Source organism: Copadichromis virginalis, linkage group LG20, assembly GCF_057382275.1.
Source record: "Copadichromis virginalis isolate Kocher_CV1m ecotype Utaka linkage group LG20, C_Virginalis_male_GT1.1, whole genome shotgun sequence".
NCBI classification, from domain to species: domain Eukaryota; kingdom Metazoa; phylum Chordata; class Actinopteri; order Cichliformes; family Cichlidae; genus Copadichromis; species Copadichromis virginalis.
In genome coordinates, this window is record NC_140637.1 from 9646313 (window position 1) to 9669682 (window position 23370).

At 41.9% G+C, this 23370-nt stretch overlaps 1 protein-coding gene across 1 annotated transcript in view; it reads left to right on the plus strand.

Moving 5' to 3' along the window:
- mtcl2 (microtubule crosslinking factor 2) overlaps positions 1-21618 on the plus strand; it is an 86300-nt gene extending 64682 nt beyond the window's left edge. Inside the window, exons 11-24 of the mRNA XM_085444865.1 lie at positions 1299-1436; positions 3855-3968; positions 4120-4350; positions 4564-4680; positions 4761-4928; positions 9263-9415; positions 10104-10220; positions 11710-11774; positions 11897-12059; positions 12209-12805; positions 12926-13193; positions 13651-13869; positions 14941-15371; positions 15643-21618. Of these exons, the coding sequence (XP_085300991.1) occupies positions 1299-1436; positions 3855-3968; positions 4120-4350; positions 4564-4680; positions 4761-4928; positions 9263-9415; positions 10104-10220; positions 11710-11774; positions 11897-12059; positions 12209-12805; positions 12926-13193; positions 13651-13869; positions 14941-15371; positions 15643-15777 (2916 nt within the window). The 3' untranslated portion in view covers positions 15778-21618. The remainder of the gene's footprint in view (positions 1-1298; positions 1437-3854; positions 3969-4119; positions 4351-4563; positions 4681-4760; positions 4929-9262; positions 9416-10103; positions 10221-11709; positions 11775-11896; positions 12060-12208; positions 12806-12925; positions 13194-13650; positions 13870-14940; positions 15372-15642) is intronic.
- Positions 21619-23370: the final 1752 nt, after the last annotated feature.

Sequence of the window (23370 nt, forward strand, 5' to 3'; positions counted from 1 at the left end):
ATCAGATGGCCCATAAAAAGTCCAATATGGGATCCACGATTCTTTTAAAAAGTGCACTGGAATCAGTCGAGGCTATGGCTTTACTCGGCTGACTTGTCCTAATGTGATGAGTCGTTTTTATTTTCCCGCCATCAACTGTTGGGAATACATTTTAAAATTACATAAAATCTGATGAGACTCAAACAGTAATGTTGGGGTGGGAGGGTGGGTCAGGGGTAAATTCTACCACTGCATTACCATTTTTTCCCCCATTTGTTTAAAATTCAAGTCTTTCGTAACTTATTAGCAGACAAAATATGGAGACCTCTGGAATGTTTTGTTGTGCCTTCATGGAGAGAAATTTGTATCGACTCTGATCTGATCGAGGTGTTGCTTGGAAGCCACTGTGATGAAATTCTACGTAGTTTTAAGTGAAACTAGTAAAATGCAATGTTTAGACTCCATTAGAGGCCAATTCTGAGTTCCAACCCCCCTCCGATCTCCCTTTTCCTCCCTCTCTCCCCTCTTTCTCTCTGCACGGGCACCATATCCGATCGATTTCTGCACTTGACCTCACCCTTCCCCACCTTTCCTCAAACCTTCTTTTTGCCACTGCTCCACACATCCTCACATAAATTCCTCACCCGTCCTCTTCCTCGCACCCCTCACATCCCTTTCTTCCAACTCCTTTCACATCTTGCATCAAAACCCGTTTTTCCTCCTCCTCACCTTGTTGCCCCTCCGCTCTGACCTTTCATCCTAACTGCCTTACTCCTTCTCTTCTCCTCCCATTCGTCTTTTTCTCCCCTCTCTCCTTCTCCGTTTCCTCCTCTCCCTCCCATTGCTGTTTTTACCCCCGTCTCTCCATCCTTCATGCTCTTCTGCGTCCCGTTACCTTCCCTCTGTCGTGCCCCCTCAGCCGTTCATTCTACCCTCCATCCTCCTCTTCTTTCTCTTCTCCACTCTTTCCTTCTCTTCTCTGACCAAGCTCTTTTTCCTCTACATCCTCTTCTTTGTCTTGTGAGTCCCATAAGTCATTATTTGTTCTGTTTTTTTGTTTAGTTTTTATGTAATATTGTCACATTGATAGGAGCCATTTTGGTTGTATTGTTTTTTCTTATTGTTGTATTTGTTTGTCCTGCTTTCTGTCATTTCCTCTGTTTTGCTTGTTTTTGTTTGTTTGTTTGTTTGGGTTTTTTTACTCCACAATTCCTCCTCCCCCATCTCTCCCTCTCTCTCTCTCCCTCTCTCTCTCTCCTCTATGATTCTTTTCTGTTTGTTTTCTTTTTCTTCATTAACTTGCCCATGCATGCATGCAGCAGCCTGATTTTAGGGACCAGTTGGAGCCAGAAGCAAATGATGAAACCGAGGAGAACAGCCAATCAGACAGCAACGAGTTGCAAAATCAGGAAACCATCCAGCTGCAACATGAGGAGAAGGAGACAGATGGTGCAAAGGTGAGAGGCTCAAAAGCACAATCCGTGACATTGTGACATGCACAAAGATGCGCAGGAGGCCTGAAATTTCAGAGCTGGTCCATCTCGCGGCTGACAGCTAACACAGTTACTTAGAGCCTGGAACCAGTGCTTTAATATCAGATTTCTTACTCTCTTTTAACACTGAGTATTAATATTTATTTATCACTGAATATGTTTGTTATGTGATTGGATTTTCCACATGCGTGGGTGTACGAGGACATACTGTAGCCTGAGGTTACTGGTGCCTTACATTTGTAGCAACCTCACGCTAACAACACAGTGTTGTAAACAAACAGTGACTTCACTGTCAGCCGGGGTACTGACAGGAAGACCTTTGTCTGGTTGACTTTTTGGTGGTGTGTTTCCGTGATAAGCAAGCCTGTGTGTGTTTGCCTCTTTATCTAAGGGGGGGACTAAAATAGAATGACGGAAAAATATTGAATGCCAAATAGTAAAAATAGAGTAGAGCAGTGACAAAGCATGGGGAGAAGCCAGCATTCAGCAGAAACATGCAGTACAGTGCAAAAGTCTCGAGCCACCCCCTCGTTTCTTGAGGTCTTTTTTTGCTGCTTTCACAATAATAGTGTCTTATGGAGCGATTCATCCAAATGTAAACATTTTAGTTCAAACTGACATCAGTATCTATAAATGAGACAGAGAGATATTACAGTGACTGTCTACAGCCATCTGTAAAACACAGTAGGGGTGCTGTCATGGTTTGGTGCAGCATTTTAATCAGTGGTGTTGTCATAAGATTGTCAACACAGAAAAGTACCACCAGATTTTATCCGCCACGCAATATCATCTGGAAAGTGGCTGATTAGCAAAAGCTTCATTTTTCCACATGACAATGACTCCAAACACACTGAGAATGAAGTAAAAGTATATCAACAGGATACCTGATCATACAATAGACCTCAGTGTTATTGAAGCATGCAAGATCATTTTGACAGAGAACAAAAAGCAGCCAACATCCAAAGAAGAGCTTTAAGAACTTTACTTTCAGTAAATCGCTGCTCCCATTTCCAAATATAAAATATAAAACATGACCGATGGGTCAGGACTTTTGTACTGTACTGCATGCTGTACAATAATAAATGGCACTGTTTATATTGTACAGGCAGTGGAGCTGGGTTTGTTGTCTTTATACTAAGCTAAGCTAGCCAAAAATAGTTTCACTGTTTGTGCATAGCATAAAGATTAGACAGCTGGATGAAGCAGTAAGAATGGCTCTGACCAAAAAATATATTAAAAAAAATCACCTATTAGCATTCAGGAATTAGCCTTTTTTTCACCTGAATACTCTGACTTTTAACTCAGTTACATTTATATAGCGCCAGTTCGCAACAAAAGTCACCTCAAGGCTGTTAATACTATGGGGGAAATACCCTACTGTATTAGAGAAAAAACCCCATCAATTAGATGATCTCCTATGAGCAAGCACTTGGCAACAGTGGGAAGATAGATTTACCGGTACCTGGTTTATTGCCATCACACATGAGGTCACACCATCAGGGGACTTAAGTCAGTGACTTAAGGCACAGCTGCTGGTGATCAAGAATTATAAAACCCTAATAACATGCTGCTTTTATATTATGGTTTTCAGCCGATTAAACAAGGCACATCATCCAGTTATTATGAGAGTGGAACTGATCCCACAAATAAAGAGAGGCTCTTAAAAGGCTAATAAATACTTGGAAAACTCTTTTTAGCATTGTATTCCAATTCAAATCACCATATTTAAAAGCATAAAAGTGTGATGAGTTATTGAAATTATTCCCAAACCTCGATACAAGATTTGCTCTGCTATTATCAGCCTCTGATGCTGTAGCGCATTTTCCGTGGGTAGCTGCCACCTTTTCAGAGTGAGTGAGTGAGTCACTGTTGGAACAGAGTTTCTGAGTAGTTTTTCTAGCTGAAGGTGAAGGCCGGGTGGTGCCCCTGATGGAGGGTGATGGAGGGCGGAAGCTGAGCCCAGTGGAGGGTGAAACAGGACATTAAGGGTACAGAAGCAGGTCGATGGATCGCACTCACTCAGCAGCCAAATGAGGCATGGGGAGAGCATGAGATCAAGCCAGTGTGTGTGTGTGTGTAGGCTTACAGCAGCTCGCCACAGTTGATGTGTGATTTAAAGGCTGTTGTATCACAAACCTACCGTAATATGGATTAGGATACTCACTCTTGGCTGTTTCTTACTTTTTTCCATTTGCTTTCTTGACCACTTACCTCCCATTACGGTGTCCGTTTATCTTATTCATCATCCTTCTCTTTGATTGCTTACTTTCATCTGTTATCCTACCAACATGTTTCCCTTTCAACTGCGATTGCCATTCCTTTGTTTGTTTTCCCCTGCCTCCTTTAACGCCTCCTCACTCTTCTGTCCCGTCTTCCATGCAGGTCAGCGATCTTCAGGTTCGGCTCTCAGAAGCGGAGGAGTCGGTTCGAGGAACTCAGGAGGATCTGAAAAAAGAGAGGCAGGGTCATAAAGAAATTGCTGTTAAACTCACACAGGTCAGTTTGCACCCTTGAATACAATTGATTGTCTCAGTGATCTGTTCTGACTGGATCTAAAGATTTAACAAATTATTTAGGTGTTTTAAGAGAATGAATAGGCATTTGGTGACTGCTTGGGCTACTGTGTGTTTACTGTTGTTTCTCTTAGCTCCAGGAGGAGCATCAGAAAGCCATGCTCCGACGAGACTTCCAGCTACAGAGTCTGGGTCTCCAGGCGCGGCTTCAGAAGAAGTTGTGGTGCCAGGAGAGGACTCTGCTGGTCCAGGAGTCGCAGCACCTCAAACAGGCCCTTTTACTGCTCAGCCTCAAACTACGCTGCTTCCTCAAACAGTGGAGGCTTGGCTGCAAGAAAGACACAGAGTGGAAGGACGTCCTGGAGGTACGAGGGAGTGGAAACTGCAATCTGTGGAAGCCGGTCCATAGTTCAGTTTGCCGTTGTTTTGAGCAGAAACATTTATTTATATGAAGCTTGTCTGTGTGTAATTCTACTTTTTCTTTAAAATGTCCAAGCTTCAAGATTTAGCTTCAGGTTCCCTCTAAAATACTGGAATATGTGATCTCAGATGCTGCTGTTCTGTGATTGGTTCTTTAGATAAACAGCCTGAAAGATCTCTACCTGCTACTGGAAGAGGAGAACCTGCCGAGCCCTACCCACCAGACTGACAAGAGAGCTCCTGCAGACGAACAGCCACTCAGCCCGACTATAAAGGTCGGACAAGTGAAGCTCGTGCACACGCGCACACGCATGCTCGCACACGCTTACGTGGATTACTTGTGTTTCCCTTGCAGTCGAGCGCTGTGAGCAGCACTTTGGCAGACCTAAAGGTCGCGCTGCAGGACCTAAGCGGAGAGTTGCGACAAGAGAGACAAGGCTCACAGGAACTCACTCAACAGTTCGCAAAGGCCAAGGCATCATGGGAAGTGGAGAGGACCGAACTAAAGAGCCTCATAACACAGGTAAGGAGGAAGAAGTGCTGCTGCTGTAAAGAAGTTTCCAAACTGATCATTAGGACGCTAAACAAAAACGTGTTAATGAGGTCCAGTAATACAGAAAATGCATCGTAACGGTTCAATTTTCCTGTCCTGTAAACAGCTGGTTTAATTTCTACTGCTTGGAGTGCAAATTAGACAGATGTTGGCGTTTAACAGTCATGAGCTATTCATGCTCAGACTGTTGAGTAGAGCGAAAAGAATACTGAGCAAGGAAAAAAGTAGTGCAAGTATTAGGTGTAGGTGAAATGCCCCCAGGTCAAAATGAACTACTTCTAAATCTGAGTGATTTCTGTCACAAGCATTTTGTATAACCATACTGTACACCAGCTGGGCCACGTGTTGCTTTGAAGTGTCCGATAGTCTTTTTGACAAGTGGTTTTTAAAATTAATGGCATCCTAAGGGTTCAATTTCATCTTCTCCATCTGTCGCATGTTTTGTGTTTGTCCATTTGAGCTTTTTATCCCCCACCCCACCTCCCCCCTCCTGTGCCTTTCTGTCTTGTCTACAGGCAGTAAGTAATGGTTTTAATGTCTCCTCCCCCTTCTCCTCTCTCATTGTCTCTCCGTCTATCTCATAACAGCAGTCGAGGCGGTAATATTGTTAATTAACAGCCTCTGAGATAGAACGTTGGCTGTGTGTTACCGCCCAGTAATTGAGACGGAAAGAGAAGGAAGAGCGATAAATGAGAGGAGACGGAGAGGCCTCTTAATGTTAAGCAATTAAATGGTGAATGGTCCGTGCTTATATAGCGACTTTTAACCTTAGCTAGGTTCTACAAAGCACTTTACACACGGACACATCTGTCATGCTCTGGCCCACAGAGGACGATTACTATTATTTTGGTCCTGATCTAAGTTTGCAAAAACATATTTTCTATGTCCCGATGCATGTGGTAATTGCTACCCGGTTATAAGTTAAATTGTAAACGGTCATTAAATTACAAATACAGTTTGGAAATAAAGTCCATCACACGTGCAGTTTTCTGTTAGAACCTATAAAAGCACACGGTGATTTCAAAGGCATCTACAGAAAAGCACCAAACTCCACATTTGACCTGAAATGAGATTAAAATAATGCTTGATTTGGTCCCCGTTTGTAAAGAAACAAAAGAATCCAAACAAAGACCGATGGAGGCATCAATCATTGTCATGATGAGAGAGATTCAGGTCTTGCGCTGGTGTCCAAGTCCTCTGATTGGCAGCTGGAGATGAGAGCACTGTGACGTAGATGCAGGTTGCTTCCCAAGAACAAATTTACTGACACACGATTGCTGCCTTAATCAAAGATTGACTCCACCTGGCTGTGATTCATTACGGGTGAGGCAATTTATTGCATTGCCAAAGCATGCGCACACTTAAGAAACATTTATTGCATCTGAACATTTTCCACCTTATCACAAATGTTCTCAGAATGACAAACGAACATCTGTGCTACACATTTACACCCTTATTCCCCTTCCTGCCCTTTACAAACAAAGTATGTGTTACCCTGGCTGAGATGCCACAGCTGGAACCAATCTCTCCTCAGCCAGCAACACACACTGTAAAGTATGCCATCAATTTGGCTTGCATGTGTGTGAGTGTGAGTGTGTGTGCGCACATTCAGCACCTAGTCGACCACATCATTGCCAAGGCTTCCTGGCAACACGTAGTGAATCCTCCAGCTGTTGCTTCATTGGACGAGTCAAGTCAATTTCAAACTCCGTCCTATCTGTCAAACAGCTTTGACAGATAGCTTCGCCATTCAGCGTCAATACACAAACACTGTCAGCGAGGTAGAAAGCATATGCAGAACCCCGAAAGCATGCAGGACAACGCCGTCTCGTTTAGTTTTTTTCTTAATCACTCATCCGTAATGACTGACTGTAGGGCACGTTATGAACACCTGCGATCTCCGTGATGACAGAGTGCACAGCGGGAAGCACTGATCGCTCGTTCATCAAATCTGTTGAGTTCCCTTCGCTCTTGCCACTCAAAAGCAGGTGCAACTCATAAGTAAAAGACAAACTGTTTTTTGTTTTTTTTAAATAAGACATCCCCTTAGCTGATCTGTCTAAAACAAGTCAGTGTAGCTCCTCCTACTTTAAAGCCCCACCCCCAAGGCAGATTTATTTTTGCAGTCAGAGGGTTTGAATAGCACATGCTCACAGACATCACGTAGAGCCAAGAAAAGAAAAGAACTGTCTGAAATATAACTGAGAGCAGTCTGAAGCCTGAGCTTTTGGCTTTTAGGCATTACTTATTCTTATTACAGAATCTGACATCAGTATATGTAATTACGGCCATATTTATATGAGCTTAGAATTCAGTAGAAAAGCATAATAGGTACAAAGGTCTGGTTTGATTCAAGCAACAAGAGCTGTTTGGTGGAGAGGCTTCTTTGCTTTGTTTCCATGAGTGATGTCAAACAGTCCACAGAGACATCAGTTAGTTTAACAGCTGGTGGCTGGTATAGGATAAAGGTAATTATTAACAGATAACTTTGCTGTTTAGTAAATATGGAAATAGCACATATATACACAGTGAGGCCATTGTTGTATTTCTGAAAATATTTGCTTCTATGAGCAGTTACACATGTTCAGACTGAATATTAAGTGGGAAAAAAAAATTGAATAAAACTGCTCAAAAGCCGCATGATGGATGTGTGAAATGTGAAGGTAAACAATCTTATACCCAAAACGATTCTTTACACATGATCTGAAGTATTTTGGGGGATTCTGGTTAATAAACCACGATGTAGTGATTTACACATTTGCCTACCAAGCAGAACATATGTGGTTTGATCCTGGGAGGAGGCACTGATCCCTCTGGGGCTGCATCTGGTCTAAAAAATAAATAAATGAAATCTTCTAAATCAAACATGCAGAGCTACCGGCTGTGCGGATCCCTTGTGAATAAAGGAGTGGCCGAGAGCAGCTCTCTCATCCAACTCTGCTGTTTCATTATTAAAGTTTTAGCTGAATAAATTGAATTTGCTAACTTGTGGGTAACGAGTCATGAACCAGATGGCTCTGATGCACCAGTAAATGCCAGTCATCCTGTGAAATAGCCTCCCCCTCACCGCCTCAGTAGTAAACCTCGTTAAGACGTGGGGCTCGTTAGGCCATCTTCATCATTAACAAGAAATACTACTTTGCGTTGGAGACATGGAGTTGGGCTTAGCATGTGCGATGGCCTGACAGTTCCATTAGCACCATAAACGGATGAATCGAAGGAGGATTGATAGGTCCGGAGATGTGTGGGTGGGTGCGTTTTGTGTGTGCGCCTGTATGTCAAACTGATGGGACCGGCAGTGTGGTGAGCTATGAGGCTCAGACAGAGAAAAAGAAGAAGCAGGACTGCTCATAAAAATTTCAAGCTATCCCACCTACAGGCTCCGTGACAGAAGGCCAGATTTATGGAGAGTGAAAAAAGGGGTGGTAGAGCTCAAAATAGAGGGTGAGAAAGCTGTGGAGAGAGGGAGAAGAGGTGAGGCAGACGGGGAGTGGGGTGAGAAAGCTTTAGAGAGGAGGAGAGAATGAATAGCAGGGAGGAATTCTGACAGAAGCGATGGCAACGGGGAAATAGAGGTGGATGAAACATGGAGACACGCTGGAACTTCCCAATTGCAAATCTCAGTGTGGTCAAAATGAGTCACAGTTTGAATCTTGACAAAGACCATTAACTGCGTGTGTTACAAAGTTTGAACTCGGGGAAGCAGCAGACTATCGTCATTTTCAGTGTTTCCAGCTTACTAGAAACAGCTTCTTCTTGGTGAATCACTGACAGGATCATGGGTGCCCAGAGCTCACAGATGCATGTGGGGAGCAAAGGCTGGCCCATGTGGTCCCATCCAACAGATGAGCCACTGTAGCTCAAATCGCCAAAAAAGAGGTTTTGATAGAAAGCTGTCAAAATACACAGTGCATCACAGTTAGTTGTTTATGGGTCTGCATGACCACAGGCCAGTCAAGGTGCCCATACTGACCTCTTTTTACTGCCGAAAGCACCAACAATGGGCGGAACCGGACCACGGCACAATGGAATAAGGTGATCTGGTCTGATCAAGCAAATTTTCTTTTACATCAGATAGCTGCTTTGCCATGCTTGCCTGGTGAACATCTGGCACCATGATGCACTATGGGAAGAAGGCAAGCTATCAGAAAATCCCAGCGTAGTCGGGATGGAGTGTTGAACGGATCTGGAGTGTATTGTTACTGAGAAAAGGAGTAGTCACCATTGCCATTTTATTATTTCCCTGAACTTTGAGGAAAATCAGTATATTTTGGTGCTTACTATGTCTCCCTCTGACTTTCCAGCTCGAGACCAAAGCCAGCAAATCAGCAACAGCCATGTCCTCCACTGACGCACTGGACCCTCCAGACCTAAAGGTGGCACTGAAGAGGGAACGCGAAGAACATCAGCATCTGCTGGCTGAATCCTACGCAGCAGTGATGGACCTAACTAAACAGGTAATGCCTGAGAAAATTGTTGAGTGATGGTTAATTTTAAATAAAGGACTACAAGAAAAATATTGGATGTAACCTCAGCTATATGACTATGATTAGCCTCCTGACAGACTTCATCATTGGCTCTGATTCAGTCCCTGATTGCTTTGGCTCAACCACTCCTTTCACTTGTATCTCTTCCTTGCAGGGAGATTGAGAGATGCAGCCCTACGAAATGCAAACGTTCTTATTTAGATGAACAAATATGGATAATTATTAGTAGTGTTATTACATCATTTAATTTTCCATTTAATATTCCTTTTGTTTTCTTTCTAACTGGTGTACGGATCAGTGTTATTTGTTATTTCCTCTGAAATTTACTTAGTTGCTTTATTGCTTTATCTGCACAGTAATACACAAATGCACAGCACAGCTGCTGTGAGTGTGTGCATGTTAAATATAATCTATACAGCTACTTTCGTATGCAAAGTCGGTGACCAAGTTAGGTTGCAAAGTAAAAGGCAAATGGTAATGGTAAATGGACTGGTTCTTATATAGCACTTTTCTTCTCTGTCCGAGCACTCAAAGTGCTTTAAAGGCAAGATAATAATAATAGAAGGAGACTTTCACATAATTTCAACATCACATCCAGTTTGTTTCCTCATCCACCTCCTCTCGCCTTTCTCTTTTAACCTACCTGCGGACCAATCAGCTCCAGATCGGTGAGAGGAACTGGGGCAGAGAGAAGCTGGAGCTGCTGGAGAGATTCAGCCAGGAGAGAGCTCAGTGGGAGCAGCGACTGAGAGAGGCAACTGCGCAGCAGGGGAAGGTATGATGGGTGGGCTTGTGTTAGGGAGAAAAATGTCAAAGCTTATCTTGTGATGATAAAATCTAAAAGGACGAAGGTGCGTGTCAGAGATAAGGAGTACACTGATGAAGTATTGATTATTGGTTATTTGTTATTCCGACTTCTCAAAGAACTTCAGTTTTTCTTGCAAGCTTTGCAGCAGCTTAAATGTCTTGTCAGCTCTATTTTTGGTCTCAATGTTTTAAAAAGATGCCTTTCGGAAACTAAGTCGGCTCATTTATGCTGAGCAGGTCACGTTTACCACCGAGGCTTAAAGTTTAGATGACTACATTTGCCATCTTTGGGGTTGTTATTTTTATCTCAGACAAGTTTGGTTGATTCCGACTTTAACCACACAGCTGGTAATGTCATGATGTGAGTAAGGAGAACCCTCACTTGTGTGACTGCCTTGCTGTGGTTGAGCTGAGCTCACCGGGAAAACATAGTCAGTCATATCTGCTGATTATACACCAGCGCAGTGACTGCCAAGCTCCTGCAGCATGTCTGGGAAAGGATGATGAGGGATTGCATCAGTGGTCATTAAAGGTCTTTTCTTCAAACACACAGGCAGAAATTAAAATCCAGACACACAGACAGGAGCCTGTCATCTGTGTTTAGTTTTTTTTGTTTTGCTTTTTTGTTTTTTAGATGTTTAAACTGGTGTGTGCACTCTTTCTTGCTCTCTTTGCTTTCTAACATCCTGGTATTAATTCCTCCTCTACAGCGAGTGATCCTATTTTATTTGAAACATGGCGTTTTGGAAAGGACACAACTTGTCTTTTTGTTTTATTCACTCTGCTCCCTGCCTTTGTCTAAATCTCCTCAGTGTGTGTGCACATTTGTGTGTCTGTGTCGCACTCTGTCAAACGCAGACCTCACATGCTTGTGTTACAGTGTCAGAGCTTTCACAGATTTCTGACATTTGGTTTCAGTGCCCCCTTTAGGCCAGTTTCTGTAACGATTACTAGGATTCTTTTTAACATTACATGATAATTAAGTCCTCTTAGAATCACATATTCTATATATTTAGAAATATATTTTGTTTTCCCTGCCTTGCAGCTGAAAGTGAAAATCCACCGGTACATCTGTACAACACATCACCTGCAGAAGTCCTTTTTTCCTTCCTCCCACTGTCTCTCATTTTTATCTTACCCATGGTGTATTAGCTCCTGAGTGTGAGATCACTCCTCAAGTGTAAAACACACTGACTCAGCATTACCTTCTGTGTGTGTGTATGTGTGTTTGGATACACTTTGCCACAGACATATTATACCAGACAAGGTCTCCGCTTTCTCCTGTCAGAATAACCTATTGATGTCTTTTGGGGTGTGAAAAAAAACTATAAATAAAGAATGTTACAGGAATAATTTGTGTAGATGATGCAGGTTATTTAAATGCTAATAAGCTCTTTAAAAAGCAGATCCAGCGAGTTCCTTTTCACTGACAGCCTGGATCTCTTTTCTTCTTAAAGTCAAAGCCACCGAGCGGTGAATCGTCTCCGGACTCAGTCGTTGCTAACGGAACGGGGTCACCAAGGTAACAATAATAGATCAATTTCAGCTAGATCATCAATTTTAGCCCATTACTCTAGTAATTTTAAAAAAATTATATCAGTGTGTTGTCTTGATAGCTAAGCATAAGTTCTCTTTTCTCATCAGCTCATTGGTGAAAAGGATCAAGTCCACGTTAGAGCTGGAGTGCTCGGAGGTCAACGGAACAGCCAATCAGGGGGAGAAAATACAGCTTGCTGCCCCGCCTCTTTTCATTCCCTCTGATCTGGGCGACAACACCAGAAAAAATTGGACCTGCCTAACCAATGAGGTTAACAGCTTACTTATACAGAGCTACGGATCCATGCAGCTTATAGTATATTATTTACTATATTTACCTAATAATTAGCTGTATATATTGTAATGTTTTAGCCAAGTAAGTAGAAAGTTGTCTTATTATTCTCTTGTCTCTTGTTTCAGACCCCTAAGATCATTGACACCTGTAAAACATGGGATGGTCCCAGCGGCTCCTGCAGTCGAGTAGGATCACAGCTGGACTTGGAGCCTGTGCAGAGGAGCTACACTGCTCCAGACCGCACTGGCATCCGGATCTACTACAGCCCTCCCACCGTGAGACGCACTGATCACTGGAGAAGGAACCAGGAGGCCGAAGAGCCAGAGCACACTCAGAATGGGAGCTTCTTGCTGGAGGTGAATGGCTCAGATGCTGGCGTAGCTGCAGTGGAAACCCTGGACATTCAGCGTCAACCTGCATCCTCCTTTTCGTCCTCCTATGAGCAGTGGCTGAGCTCCCTGTCCAACCAGCACAGGGAGCTGTTGGAGAGCAGAAGCAGCTGTATTGCCAGATCGATGCCCAGCGTCATCAGTAACACTGTTAGCGGCTCGGCTAACAATGTGGTTGATGGGATGTCGCCCTCTTCTCCTTATCACACCCTGGAGATCGGAGAGATTTCAGCCAATTTAAGTGACGACATGAAGGAAATGACCAACTGTGTTCGACAGGCCATTCGCTCTTCATCTTTGGAGAGAAAATCTGGCAAGGAACCTGGGAGTCAGGTAATGCTTTTTATTAAGGTTCTCAGTTAGTTATTAAAAGGAAAACAAGTTTGTTTTTTGATTCCAATAGGGGTTCACTTTTTTGCTTGTTATCAATAAATATTTATTTTCTCCACACAGGCAGTCGCTGTGTCCACCAGGTCCACACAGACTGCAACCCAATACGTCAGCATTGGTCTTCAAACTGAGAACCTTCCCAGCAGCAGAGGCACCGGGTTACATTCCAAAGTCTGGTCTCCTCGTCCCTCTTCAGGAGCCACTTCCTCTTTGGCATCCGCAAGAACTCGGCAGATATCCACATCACTCGATAAAGTTCACAGCCGCATCGAGAGGCCGTGCTGCTCGCCCAAATACGGATCACCAAAACTACAACGCAGAGTGTCTTCTGGTAAATTTGTTTTATGATTATTAATGTCCATCCATCCATCTTCTTATCCGGGTCGCAGGGGCAGCAGCCCAGACCTCCCTCTACCTAGCCACCTCCTCCAGCTTGTCCAGGGGAACACCAAGGCGTTCCCAGGCCTGCCGAGAGATATAATCTCTACAGCGTGTCTTGGGTCTGCACTGGGTCCTCCTCCCAGTGGGACATGCCCGGAACACCTCACCCAAGAGGCGCCCAGGAGGCCCGAACCACCTCAACTGGCTCCTTTGGATGTGAAGGAGCAGCGGCTCTACTCTGAGCCCCTCCCGAATGGCCGAACTTCTCACCCTATCTCTAAGGGAGACGCCAGCCACCCTTCGGAGGAAGCCCATTTCCGCCGCTTGTATCCAGGATCTGATGATGATGATTATTTATGTATACTTTTCAAGTTTTGAGATGACTAACATTGTTGCCTTGTTTTTAGGCTCTACCTCCAGACTGAATGAGGCTTCCTCCTCCAGAGACCGCAGCCTATGGAGCCTCCAGCAGAGACCCATTGGTGGTGGTGGAGGCTCAGCCTGGGCTCGCTCCACCACCACCCGAGACAGCCCCGTCTTGAGCGGCCTCACTGATGGCCTCTCCAGCCTATTCAGTGTTGTGGAACACACTGGGAGCACAGAGTCCCTGTGGAGGGGTGACGTAGGTAAGCGCTTAACAAACCTACACATACTGTACATCAACTCTGTGATGGTCAGAAGTATTAAGTGCCAATAAAAACAGTCACTTTTAAAAAAATGACACAGGGTTATGTAGTCTTGTTAACTTTTAGTTTTACTGTAAAACCAAATTAATACAGTTTTGTGAACAGATTGAGATGTCAGAGAACCAGCTGGTTGCTAAGCTGCATCAAAAGATATTTTAATTCTTTCACAGTAGAAAAAGCACAAATGAGAAATAGTAAGAGTAAACTCTGCTAACATGAGTGCAGTTTTAAATTTTTTTACCTTTTTTTTATTTTTTGCCTTTTTTTTCCTCGTCACTTGTTACATCATACATTATCTCAGGGAAATTTACACAGAAACACTTTACAATATAACAATAGAGAGAAATGCTCCAGTTGCCATTAAGCAAATACTTGGCAACAGTGGCAAAGAAAAACTCCCTTTTAACAGGAAGAAGCTTCTCGCTCAAGGAGGGGAGCCATATATTTTGAAAGACTGATATTTTGAATCATAAGTACGTAACACTCAGTCCATAAAAACATCTGTTAAGTTAGAACTTAACTCCCTCAAAGCCTAGTTATTCAGAGAAGGCGTGTATTTGCTAACAGCAAACGTTTTAAAGAGCAGCTTCTTCTCAGAACTTTCACAGCTAACATTTCCGCTGTACGGAAAGTCCCAAACCGAGCTGCTTCCCTTGTAGGTCTCCTTCTTATCTAAAGTGAGCACATGAGCATACTGTAGCTTGTTAAAAAGTAACTCAGCAAACATCCACTGCAGGAAAGAGGCAAGATAGACAATAGTCACCTGTACCAGTAACAATATGCAAGGAAGGAAAACCTCAAGTGTGAAACATGAACCTTCTATGTCTAGGAAGAGATGTTAACGTTTGTATAAATGTATTACTAGAAAGGAAAAGGAGTGCACAAACTTTTGTTGTGAGTAGTAATTCCTGCTCATCACATCTTGAAAATGTTTTTAATATCAAGCACGCTTCTAGCTATCAGCTGATCCTGTTTAGTGCCATACCCATTGTTGATCTCACTTTGCGTCAGGACCAAGCCAGACTGCTAGCCCAGCTCGGCACCTTCCTGCCGCAGGAAAACCCTCGGGGGTGGCGGTGTGTGGATCAGACCCCAGTTCTCAGCGGTACGGTGGCGTGGTCCAGGAATTCTTCAGGAATGTCTGCAGCAGCCGTAGCCCTGGAGGAGCCCCCCTGTCTGGGGAAAGCGCCCAAAGAGAATCTCTCGGCAACCTTGGAAGTTTGGGTGTCTTCAGCAGCGTTGATGAGCCCAAGCCAGAGTGCGTGTCAATGGCTGTTGGGGGACTTGGCACGCTGGCTGGGTTGGGTGGAGGCAACGACAGCGTGACCAGAATCGTTAATAAGAGGTTTATGAGACAGACAGCTGGGGAGGAGATGATCAGCATCATGGGAGGAGGCAAGGAAACCGTGAGCAACGCCGTTGCTACTGGATCAGGGACAGAGGTGAGGTTCATGTAGGATACCTTGGTGTTGCTTGTTTTAGATCAATAATAAAAGCTCAAAGTTTCAATGCTGTTTTTTTCTTCTTCGTTTAATTTCCAAACCCCAATATTTTTTTCGGAAACATGCAATCGACACAAGGCTAAATTGGCCTCGGTACAGTTTTAACACTTTAGCTTAATTAAAAACTGTACACAGCATGCAACAGGAAAAACATTCATACCGCCATGTTTGGAGAAATAACACTTCCATTTCCAATCTTTCCATTTCCCAGGATGCACCCTGCGACTGCGCTGCCCAGTCTGCCTGCTTTGCCAGACCATCAAGAGCATCCACTCGTCACTGCAAGCACCGTCCACAAGAGTCTTTGCCTACAACAGAGGAGAAGGCAGACACCAACAACGAGTGACAACACTACTGCCGCACGCATACGTACAGAAAGCAAACAACGATTCTTCACAGACGCTACTGCCATGAAAACACTCACTGTTGTCACATCACACACCCCTAAAACCTGCCATGTAGGCACACTGCCAAACGTAACACACACACTGATAGCACACTGCATAGACTGCTGAAAAAAACCTACTGCCACATGCGCATAAAAGAAATCACACAAACACACCGAGCAATGCATCAGTTGTCTTGGACTGTACCATTCTAATGCCAAGGACAGGGGGACTAAAACTCCTAATCAGATCTAAACAATACAAGCTACCAGCAGAGCAGAAAAGACACATGCTTTCATACATAACAGAACTAACAATGACCTAAAGAGACGCTACAAAATAAAACAAAGATGTCAGGACTGGAGCTACTAAACACCCCATCAGATTTGCACAATGACAGGTACTACAACAGAATGGAAGATCCAACTTGATGATATCAACCTGCCACCTTGCTGTTGAGCAAGCAGCCATTAAGATATAAAAACAATCAAGGTTAAGAAAATATGGAATGAAAGTGCGGATGTTTCTGTAGGAGACATACAACCATAGACAAGATATTCTTCACAGAGATATTCTGCATAACTCTGAAACCATCAGTCTCCGAGATGCAATCTGGTTAAGAGCTGTGATTTCTCCAGAGATGGTACCTGCAGAGACAGTTACTCACCGAACCTTGTCATAAACACATGAAATTATCCCGCTTAGATTGATTAGCACGGTAACATTCCACCAAGTGTCTCCAACATGGATCTAAAAAAATTCTGCATCTGTTTTAAGTCGAGGACTCGTTTACAGCGTTTCCTTCCTAAAGGAAGAACTTAAAGACTGTTAGGCTGCATATCTCAGCATGACTGCACTTATTGCTAGAAACTTCTTGCTATAAGTGATCTCAGAGACGACCTCCTACTATTTTTTGTTTCTTAGCAAACCTAAGCAACAAAAATACTCTTAGGCTTGGTTTCCAAAAGAACTTTGGCCACAAATACGAAGAGATTTTCTGGCATTGTAGCCATAATTTAAACCTCATAGATTAGCGTAGGTTATTCTCCACAGTCCAGTTGGGAAATTATCATTTGGTTTGACTCTTTTTCCGCAGGCAAAAAAAGTGCCTGTTTGTTATTATCGAGATCTACCTTCGCTGATGTCAAGATTCCTCCTTTAACCTACAAGTGATGGTGTGATGAAGACATGGTGTCCAGTCCCACAGCACACTTTCCCAACACATTTCAGTTGGTTACACTAACTGGGGACCATTCCAAAGTCTAAGAGCATGGCATCAGATAGAAATGCACCAATTACAATTGACCTTTTTACACCTATATTCAGAGCTAATAGGCCACAGACGGAGGCAAAACCATCACATTAAATGCATTCCATTTTCCTAGCAAAGCAAATCCAATCCATCCATATACTAACTGCTGGGTTTTGGAAGGAACCTTTCGATAAATCTTTAAAAACGTGATATTGAAGCAGCTTCAACAACAGACTAAAGAATCAGTGAAACAGTGTAGCTGAGCTCAAACTGCTCACTGTCTTTTCTGCATTCCGTTTTTTTATTTGAGGTCATGCTAGATGTGTGTGGCTGTCATGTTTTCTGGTTTATTAGTTCATAAATCCCTTTCTGGTGAAGGGCAGATGTTTTAAAGCACCCTTAACCTCCTTTGCTCTCTGACACACGCCTGCATTGCATTGTAAGGCTGCACTGGTGACGCAGTGTAGAAACCCATACACGTTTTTTAAAAATGTAGCATAAATGCAGTTTTGTAAACAACAAACTCTCAGCAGCACTGACATTTTTTACTCATCATGAAATAATTTCAAAGATTTGTTTTATTTATTTAGTATTAGATTTTTTAAATTTAAAGATATATTATTAATTTATACATATATCACCTTTTCCCCCCTAACTGACAGTTACAACAATATAAAATATATTTCTGAAGGATATATTCGCATCCTTCATTCGCAACAGAAATATTAAGGAGTGATACTTTTTAGTGGATTGAACATTAGAAAATAATGTAATTTAATCATAAACATATTTGGCAGGGTTTTGAATAACATTTTGTTTTTTTGGCTTTTATCTCTGTTTTTATTTTTTGCCATGTCTTTCTTTTTTCAATCAATAAACAGATATTCAAAGTGCCTGTCAGATCACTTATTAATAGTCAGCTCACACCAAAACTGGACTCTGTTAAAGAAAACTGCAAACCCAGCAGGCCTTTTTTAAATGAATAGGGTTGTTTTTATGCATGTAATTACAATGCATAAAGTACTTAAACAGATGTAAGAGCAGAACTTTTATATCAAGGGTTATCTGCACTGTATGGAGAGTAAATTATTTTTGTTTAGTTATGTTTATTTTTATGGACGTTTTACTGAAATTTTGCCGGTTTCTAGTCTTTCTGTCATGGTGCTACTCAGTTTAAAGTCTGCTCTGGACTTGCTGCCCTTTGACAAGGCAGTCCACTCAGTTTTCTATCCATCTATTCTAACGCGTCTCTTTCACTTCGTGTTTGAGCAGTAGACCAGCGTTTCTCGGCTTCTAATGACTCAGCAGTTTAAAATAGGGCATTACACAAACAGTGCGTGTATTTAAATAACACACCGAAGAAAACCCACAGTCTAAATGTTGCTGTCTCCTCTCCAACCCTCACAACTGGTACAAACCCAACTGCATGAAAGCAGGCGCTGCTTCAAAAGCTACGGACCCAATTACCACAAGGCTAGACTGATTTTTTTTTTCCTTTTTAACCACAGCATTACACAACATGCAGTCCTACCCAAGCAGTCTGATTGGATAAACCACCGAAAATGAATAACCCCGTGCATCCAAGTGGACTGAAAAGTCAAGCCTTTTCGACATTCCGTGACATTTCCGTAATTTAAGGCTTTGCAGGAAGGATGCACTGATAGTGGAAATGTGTGCCAACAGCAATTTTTAGCATAAACGTCTGGCCAACTGCCGATGCTGACTCTTCATTATAAAAGAATAACTGAACTGCTGTAGACCTACTCTCCCTCACGCTGTCATTTTACGTCTATGAAGCACATACAGGAAATGAACTGAATCCTAAAACATATTCTTAATAAGAGAAAAGCAAAAGAAAGGGAGCAAGACCTAAAAAGGAAAGATACTGGTGCTGTTGATCAGAAACATGACCAAGAATGATAAATAAATACTGGAAAGACTTGTGACATATTAAATAGATACCACAGGCTCCGAATGGCAAGAAAGTGAGGTTCGTGCAACTATCTATAGAAGTCCTGTATTACATTTTTTTTCCATTCATGGTTAAATATGCTTAAAACTGGCTTTGACACATTTGTGACTAAGTTAGCAGTCAAGTGACTAGCTATTGTACCCGCTAACTACACTGATGACTGTGTAGACATATTAGTAATGATGAGCATTGATAAAACTGCTGCGCTTCTTTTCCATTCAGTGAGCTCCTCATACGAGAGGTCTGTGTATCCATTAAAAAGGCAGAAGCTCTTACACTGTGGAGAATCTAACAGGAGCAGACTATGTCGGAAATTAATCTCCGTGGCATGTCTGAAACGGCCACAAACCAGTGCTTAAGTCATCCCACAGTCTGCCCCACTAAACACTAGAATGAATAGGCTCAAACCACAAAGGAACTATTATCCTGCACTAATATGAGACTTTGCCACTATATCTTTTTTTTTTAGACATACTCCACAACTATAAAATCAATCACGGTCTTGGATCGGTTCTCGAAACCTTTTCCACTGAGTTTCAGATTCAAGCACGTAAAAAGGTGAAAGTGCCATGGATGCCGTAAGCAGGCCGGAAGACTTTGTTCTTTACTGAAATAACGCTAAAGCTTTTATTTTGAAACTCCTGATGACACACATGAAACAAAATTTCTAGATGGAAAGTTTACCGGGATCTGTTCTACCTCTGACACGTGTCATTAAACACTTTGATTCGGGTTTCTTCAACATATTGATCATCATTGGACATTTTAGCCTTATAGTCTCATTGTCTTATATGCTCACTGTCCACAAGAAGGTAACTTTAGTGCCTTTCCTCTACAAAGATGTCTCGGTTCAATTAAGGCTTATTTTTCTGCAAATGTCTGGCTCCACCTAAGTACGTTCTGTATGATGACGCCACACATAGTTACACCTGGACTTAATCGTCTTAATTTATCATCTTGTGCATTCATGTCCGGCAGTTTCTAAATGACACGCAGCCTTAGGAGGGGTTTTTGTGTGCAGACCTACAGCTGAATGACAATGTGGACCAATTTACATTTTAGTTCAATGTTTTTTTTTGACGGACAGCATGACGTCCTGGCACATCTTCAAAGCACGTGCATATAACTGCCACGTTGCTGCATTCGCCAAACAACAGGGACTACTGGAGTTTTATGTTTTTCACAAAAATGCAAACAAATTAATTGGTTTGTGTTCATTTAAACCATGATAATAACTTATTGTATTTTCATATTTTTGCTATTGTATTTGATTTTTATTAGAACAAATACAAGATGCAGGATGTCAGAGCTGGACATGAATATTAGATGACATTTACTACCAACTGGTTTTCTATGAGCAGAACTGTTCACCGCAAAATGAAATGAATATATTTTACCTCTGGCCTGCCTAGATTATTTCATTGTAACTTATTGTAAGATTTGGAGAAATGTCTTCTGCCTTATGTTAAATATGATAAAAATTAATTTTCTTCTCTTGTGGTGCTTAAAGAGACAAATTATGATTGGAAAAACTTGTCATAAATGCATAAATGTCTCTTTTCATTAATCATTTGTGGGATACTCAAATAAATAAATAACTTCCTGCAGGGACTACTTGGAACTATTTCCTCTGGTTCCACTGGCCAGATGTGAATTTCATTTTGAGGTCAACCGTCCCATGATAAAATGAAACGTCTCCAGTTTCTCTGACTCTGACCTCCTCAGTCAGTTGTTTCTGCCTCTCCAGCCTTCTCACCTGCCAATCAGGTGTTCCTTATGCTCCACCCCCTCAGGTTATAAGCATGAGGCATTTCAGCCACTACAGAACAGATTTGCAGGTCACACATCACCAGCCATTGACAGATGACTTCTTACAGGTTGCATGATGCAAACTGCAAGTCTTATTGTTTCCTGTGTGTCTGTAAGCCTGTCGAAGCAACGTTTTTGTTTTTTCCCCAGCTTTTTTAATCTGTTTCCATTTAATCTGTACCATCTGTTCTTATGATCATTACATGCTGGGAATCTATACGTGAATATTAAGCTGTTCATAATGTTGGCTAAACTATTACCTAGAAACTGCCTGTATATTCGCTTTATATAGCCTATACTCTTGTCTTTTTTTAATACTGCTTGATTCTTAAATAAAAGGGGAATGCTATGAAAGCAAAATAAAATGAGTACACAGTAAGAAAACATGTCCCTTGTATTGCAACTTGAAAAGAAAGGTCTGTACTCTGTCCTTGTCCTTACTTCTTTTTCTTTCTTTTTTTTTGAGAAAAGCTGAATATCAACAGCTGATCTGAGCCAGGTCACTGTGGACGTATGTAGCTCTCTCCCTTTATAGGCCACACTTGAGCATTTCTTCTGTACATAGAAGCGTTTTCAAGCTGATGGAGAATAAAATGTGGCAGCCAACATTAATAGGAAGATGAGAAAATTTGATCCAAGTTGATTTTTAAAGGGGTTGGTGATTTTGTTTTGTTTTATCCAACCAGTGTAGCTTGTAAAACATGACATTAAAACTGCCTCCTGTTTGTCACAGACTTCACAAATAAATGTTTGTTGAATTTTAAAGGAGCTGTTCTCTTGTCGTGTGTACATTTTTTTTTCTTTTTTTCTATACACATTTTGACTTCTGCAGTGTTTCACTGACACAAACTCAGTTGCCGGTAGTCAAGTGAGACAGAAGTAGTTTCATATCAAGTGGATCTTTCCATCTCAGTTTGTTTAAGTTTAGGCAAATTAAACCAAGTTAAGGTCAGATCATGCAATGCAGGCACCAGTGTCAAAGACATCAAGATGCCTGCATTGCATCTTGCCTGCATCAAGATTTATAAGATGTCTTATAAATGCTCACTGCTGCAGCTTTTGTCAATTCTACACCAGGAAACTAATGTCTATAGGTAATGTCCATTTAATTTTAGTGGTTTGTTTTTAATGAACTGCACTCCTGGTTTACTTGAATGACTGGACCTGATATAAGAATTGTACTTGTTTATTGCAATTCTAGGAGTAAGAATTCAAATTGAAAAATTTTAAAAATCTAATTAAAAGATTTTCAAAACAAATATTTTAAGAATTTACAGAAGCAGAAAGGGTAACGTGAAACTTTGAACCCCTCACAGTATCTTGAGTTTAGCACATAAATGACACTATATTGTTGTTATTGTGTATTTTTCTAAATGGCACAACACCGGCTTTGCCTCAAAGTTATCAAGCGCTATCTCATCTGACCACACTGGCCATAAATGTCCAGAAGCATGCATACATATACATGCACTCACTGGCCACTTCATTAGTTACATCTTGCTGGTATTGATTTGAACCCCTTCTGAGTACTAAGGGGGAAAATCCTCCATACCATTACACCACCACTAACAAGCCAAATCATTGATACAAGGGTCATTGATACATTTTAATCCATTTTATTTTGTTAATGCCAAATTGTGATCCTACTTATCCAAATGTTGCAGCAGAACTGGAGATCATGTTTTTCCTATTTTCCATTGTCCACTTTTTGGGGGATCCCATGCACACTGTAGCCTCAGTTTCTTGTTCTTAGCTGTCAGACGTGAGGTCATTTGCTGCTGCAGCCCATCTGCTTTAATGTTCTCATTATGCCTTCAGAGCTTTTCTACATCCCTTGGTTGTAAGTGCTTGTTTGAGTTACTGTTGCATTCCTCTCAACACTATCAGGAAGTCTGATCATTGTATGACATAAACTGGGCTCTTTTTTTATAAACAAAACTGAATTGAAGAGGTGTACCTAATGAAGTGGCTTGTGAGTGTAGAAAAATTGTTGAAAAAAAAACAGATCTTACTGACATGCTTAAATTCATAAGTATTTATCATCTCTGGTAGGGGATGCAGAAGAGCTTTAGCAGTGCTCCATCTGATTAGGTGGACTGGACAGATGGTGTTTTATTGAGACTCAGCTTTTGGAAAATGCACACAATATAAAAGCTCGAATTATACAGGAAAATAATTAGGCAGCAGTTGACTTCCTGCTCCCTTTAAAAACAGCCAAAATTGCTTGCTAAACAACATAGCATTTGATCTAGTTTTGTGTGAAGCTATAAGAGTTCTATTCCTTTGTCTTTAAACCCCCATGTGGCTCTGAGTGACAATAACACTGTGTAGGTTGGAAGGAAATAAGATCGAATGAAATGTGAATGTGATCAGAAGGATAGGAAGAAGAAAATATCTCCAAGGAATGGAAGAGGAACAACAAAGAGTAAAAAGCTCCTCAACAATGTGTGAAACAATCTAATCCATCAGTCTTGTTTGTACGACTAAAGCAGAGGAAAGTGAAGATGGACTCTCGGGCTG